Source organism: Triturus cristatus, chromosome 3_1 (genome assembly GCF_964204655.1).
Source record: "Triturus cristatus chromosome 3_1, aTriCri1.1, whole genome shotgun sequence".
In the NCBI taxonomy this organism is placed as follows: domain Eukaryota; kingdom Metazoa; phylum Chordata; class Amphibia; order Caudata; family Salamandridae; genus Triturus; species Triturus cristatus.
In genome coordinates this window covers 754122013-754126906 of record NC_140583.1, presented here as the reverse complement: position 1 = coordinate 754126906, position 4894 = coordinate 754122013, and the positions used below count along the sequence as shown (strand labels likewise).

The window sequence follows — 4894 nt, the reverse complement described above, 5'->3', positions numbered from 1 at the left end:
ACTCTGTAGAATGTTTGGGCCGGAATCCAGCTTGGCATGGATGAAGAATATGTTGCTCTTCAAGAAATTTTGTGAGCTCCTTTAAAACAAACGTTTCCGTGATTTTACCCAAAATTGGAAGAAGTGAGATAGGGCGAAGATTTGAGAGCACTGCTGAATCAATATGTTGTACCTGAATTTGTGGCCTCTCTCAAGAGGGCGCCACATACAACAAATCATGAAAGACATCTCAGGTGCTGTGGAAAGGGTGTGCAGACGCGGTGTGTCATGAAGACACAGAACAATGAAACCAAAGTCCTTGAGGTAACTCTGCTGTGATGAATGCTTCCACTCTCCTGTCCTAGAGCCTTGCGTGTCATTCTGGTGCTGCAGCACCATGTTGAGTGGTTTAGATGTTGTTACCTATTGGAGGCAGGTCCAGCCTTGCCCTGCAAGTACTCAGTTACAGCATGCGGTTCCTTTGACCCACCGCCCTTATCCAGTATGAATGTAATGAAATGATGGACATAGGAGGGTGCCTGCCGTAGGGCTCACAGATCACTGGATACATTAATCGATACCCCAGCCCGGTGTGCAACACTTCACAGCTGGCCTTCCATTAGAGGACACAGACAATGTATCATCACTGGTCAGAGGGAGTGCCTTTACTTTGGCAAAAGCAGCTTAACAGTTTAATTGGGAGCAACAAGAATGAAGCGTCCAAAAAGCTGTACATTTGAGTCCTAATTCTCAATTTCAGGAGCAGCTGGTACTTTCAGAATAGCTGATTCAATTATTTAGCCAATAACATACATCTTGGTAGTCCTCTGTCTGTGATCGCATGATACGAGGAGGTGCCCTGGGATCATACATTTACATTTAACAAGTACTCTTAACAGTGTCTGATATAACTATGCAAACAAATATGACTAGTATGAAGGGTAACATAACTCCAAAGGCACCCAGTCCCTTATTTAATTGTGGTGCCAATAAGGACACATGGCACTGAAAGATTTAGAGCAGATTAAGTGAATTGCTTGACGGTAGGATATATCAGTTAGACATCAGATAGGTTTATGATAGTCAGCCTTTCACAGTAGCTGATTTTCTTTTTTTTTATCTCTTTGAGAATAAGTATATTTGCCCAAATATAGTATAAAATCTTATATTCTTGCCAAAAGGTGGGATAATATGTGGGGTTAATTATAAATCTCTATTACTGAAATACGCATAAAGAATATTTTTTTTATTTACATGCCTCTGTTTCCATTGGGTGCAATGTAGGTGCGGTGCAAACAACACCCATCGTGATGATTTGTAAAATAGGACCTTGCCTAGGTTTTCTTTGAAACCCCCACACCTGTTTGAATTTTTTTTAAATTTCAGGTTGGAGAGATATGGAATCCATCCGGTGATGACTGCGGCATGCGATACGAGTGTGAAAAATTCGATGATCATTTTGTCGTATCCTCTGTGAAGAGGGTGTGTCCAGCCCTAGAGCCCGCAGATTGTCCAAATGTAAGTCTTTCTAATTCCTCAATAAGTATCCTTTCATTGCATCACTTTGTGGCACAAATGGATGTTATATTTTCTTAGCCTAGAACATCTGCCTCACCCGTCAACACTTCCCTTTCTGTCTCGTGTTCACAACTCCTCCCACATGATCCTCCCTGCATATGTTGTCATAATATTTGAAGTATGTCAGACTCCTGGCAATTACTGTATCTGAAATCTGTAATGACTCACCTTCTTTTGGGTGCCTCTTCCTACTCTAGGATTGTTGGATCAACCATCAAAAGTGCAGTTAGATTGCAGAGTGAATGATAGATCCTCTTTCTGTCAGTTTTGTTTGGTGCTAGCACCATTGTTGGTTGGAATCACCTCTCTTGCATATGAGAGCTTCACAAAATAAGCAAAAAAAGCTCAACTAACTGGTTCTATTTCATAAGGTACAAGCACCCTTAGTTTAGTCCTTTTTCATCCTTTGCTACTAAATTGCACAGTAAGCAGTTTGCCCTTAGCTGGCAGCGAATAACCTTCCAGTGTGTTATGGATGCCTGGTTCGTTTGTTTGTTGCCTACAGAAGAAATTGCATGTAAGTAGCAGGTGGATCTTCTCCTACTGACTGACGCTGAACCTTCCCATGCTTGGCATGTTATGAATTAATATTATGGATCAAAAACCATTTGGTCCTCCTTTTCTGCTGGTGTGTGTAAAGCTAAAGCCCTTTCTAGCCTTTGAGGATTATGTAGCGCTCTCACACTTTTTGTAAGTGCTTACTGCAGTGAGACCGTGCTGAGAAAGACAAAACTGTTAAAAACTCTAAAGGGAAACTTCTGTGTTTACACCGGCAAAGCATTCACTGGCTTGATCAGTGTAAACCTCTGACATAGCGGTCCATTCGTCAAAGGCAGTGGGGTCACAGTGATGGTCAGGTCACCCTATTGAGCCCACGCCGTTTGGTACTGAGTTTCCCTATCTGTGTCTGGTGCATGGGGGACACGAACAGGGAAAATGTACCAAGATCTTCATATGGTGTCTGTAAACAAAACAGGTAGTCAAATGGCACTTTAAAGACAGTGGAGCTGGGCAAACTGGCAGTGGTGTGAGTGGAGCATCAGCAGTGGTGTTTTCCTTCATCGTACACACATTTCCGCCAGGCAGGTCAAGATCTCCCAATAGGCCTCCGCTGCCCTGGCGGTCCTGCGAGATGTCTTCTAGTGTCTAAGTGATCCCCATAGTCTGAAAAGTGAGTTCTCTGCTCCCTTTCTAGTCAAATATTGTGTACTCCCTGACGGTGCAGGCAGTCTGTAATTCACATGGTGCTCTACGTCTTCCGTGGTCAAACTATTTTTCTAGGCTGAGAGGTGGGTGGTTATGAGTAGGAATTCGTGATCCCTGGCATAGCCTCCTGCATAATCACGTTCAGATTGTTGAGGTTATGTTGAGGTTCTTGAGAATATCATCATACATTGATTGGTCTAACCAGTGTCTGGTTTTTCATATATTCATACCTTATTTTATTCCAGGAATACAGACAGAAGACATCCGATGGTTGCTGCGAACTCTGTAAATGTAAGTAATTGTATTGTAACTCGGTGCTGAAAGGGATGTCTCTTATAAGCTATCCCTTCATGACTCTTTCTGTTATTTTTTTGTTTTCTAATAGTAATAGAGCGTCATTTGTCAGATGTTTTTTGATAGGCCATACCGTGTTGTTTCTATAAGCTTAGGTAGACTCCTCAGGGTTTTCTAAGTGTCCGGTCATTTGCGAGAGAGATTGAATGAAGGAGTAGCTGAGTTACAGCTTTTATGCTTAGTTTTTTTAGGGCTGAGAATAACGTTATGCTGGAATCGTTTACTAGGAGCAATATGTTTGTCAGTGTTGTCTACAATTATTTGATACTACTTGGAGGCATAAGTAACATCGTCAGTGCTGGAAGAGAAGTAATATCATACTTGACTGAGTGACATCTCACATGTCAGACCAGATCTTTAAGGGCCCGATTCACAGAACTAACTTAAGACAAAATCCTAAACTTACTACCATTTTGGTATTCACAGAAGGCACTTACTCATTTTGGTATTCACAGACGGCACTTACTCATTTCAGTATTCACAGAAGTTAGAAGTCCTATCATTAAGACTCCTAAATGCCTTCTGTGAATACCGAAAGAGTTCAAATTAGGATTTTTCTCAGTTTAGTAGTAGTATAGTTAGGACTCCTAACTTTAGGACTCCTAAATGCCTCCTGTGAATACCGAAAGCCTTAAAATTAGGATTTTTCTCAGTTTAGTAGTAGTAAAGTTAGGAGTCCTAACTTTAGGACTCCTAAACCGAGAAAAATCCTAATTTTAAGACTTTCGGTATTCACAGAAGGCATTTAGGAGTACTAAAATTAGGACTCCTAACTTCTGTGAATACCGAAATAAGTAAGTGTCTTCTGTGAATACCAAAATGAGTAAGTGCCTTCTGTGAATACGAAAATGGTAGTAAGTTTAGGATTTTTTCTTAAGTTAGTTATGTGAATCGGGCCCTAAGTCTTTAAGTCTTTTTTACTCCCTTTGAATCGGTGAGCTTCATGTCAGATGTCTCTTTTTTGTGAAATATAGTCACCATGCACTGATTCCTACTAGTGTTGTATTTTATGATGAAGGAGGTACCATCTCACACTGGTTTCACCTGAGATACAGGCTCGGTGAAAGACAGTGTGTGTATAGGTGGTGTCTAAGGTTCTCTTTTCACTATGTTGGTAATATTCATAAATAGATACTTCTGAGGAGAATTTAAGAACAAGACATTTGCCCCCATTTCAATCCAGAATACACAAACCTGCAAAGGGTTATTTTACCCTGTGGCAAAGATGTTGACCTTCTCATTCTTACAGTGCCCCAGTCGTCTTGCACACCTCAACCGAAGGCAACGGTCCTATCTCATGGCACATGCAACGCAACCGTTGAGCTGTCTGTTTGTGAGGGGCTTTGCAGCATCTCCTCAGGGTAAGTGTTTGCAACATACAGTACAAGATCTACGCAGAGTGTGGGATGAACACTGATCACTGAACTGGTTCCCGTGTCTGGAAATAGAGTGTTCTCCAGAACCATAGACATTTCCCTGCTCTGCACTTTCCAGGTGTGTCATAGTCATTCCTATACCACTAACCTCTGCCCTGTAGTGGAGCCCCGCACATTCCCTTCTCACTGAGCTCAGGCACACTTCACTGGAGTCCCACTCATTCCCTTCTAACTGAGCTCAGGCACACTTCACTGGAGTCCCACTCATTCCCTTCTCACTGAGCCCAGGCACACTTCGCTGGAGTCCCACTCATTCCCTTCTCACTGAGCCCAGGCACACTTCACTGGAGTCCCACTCCCTTTTCACTGAGCCCAGGCACAATTCGCTGGAGTCCCCCTCA

The 4894-nt window shown here is 42.4% G+C and overlaps 1 protein-coding gene across 1 annotated transcript; it reads left to right on the top strand.

The window, feature by feature from the left end:
* Positions 1-246: 246 nt before the first annotated feature.
* Positions 247-4482, top strand: LOC146860922 (mucin-5B-like). Its single transcript, XM_085646189.1, has 4 exons — positions 247-303; positions 1366-1497; positions 3009-3054; positions 4367-4482. The coding sequence occupies exons 1-4, from the start codon at positions 268-270 to the stop codon at positions 4480-4482; spliced, it is 330 nt and encodes a 109-aa protein (XP_085502315.1). The 5' UTR covers positions 247-267.
* Positions 4483-4894: the final 412 nt, after the last annotated feature.

Excerpts from the sequence above, each read along its gene's own strand:
- LOC146860922 (XM_085646189.1), top strand. The coding sequence starts at position 268 with ATGAAGACACAGAACAATGAAACCAAAGTCCTTGAG. Across the intron at positions 1,498-3,008 it reads AGCCCGCAGATTGTCCAAAT|GAATACAGACAGAAGACATC; the intron begins GTAAGTCTTTCT and ends ATTTTATTCCAG. Across the intron at positions 3,055-4,366 it reads TTGCTGCGAACTCTGTAAAT|TGCCCCAGTCGTCTTGCACA; the intron begins GTAAGTAATTGT and ends TCATTCTTACAG.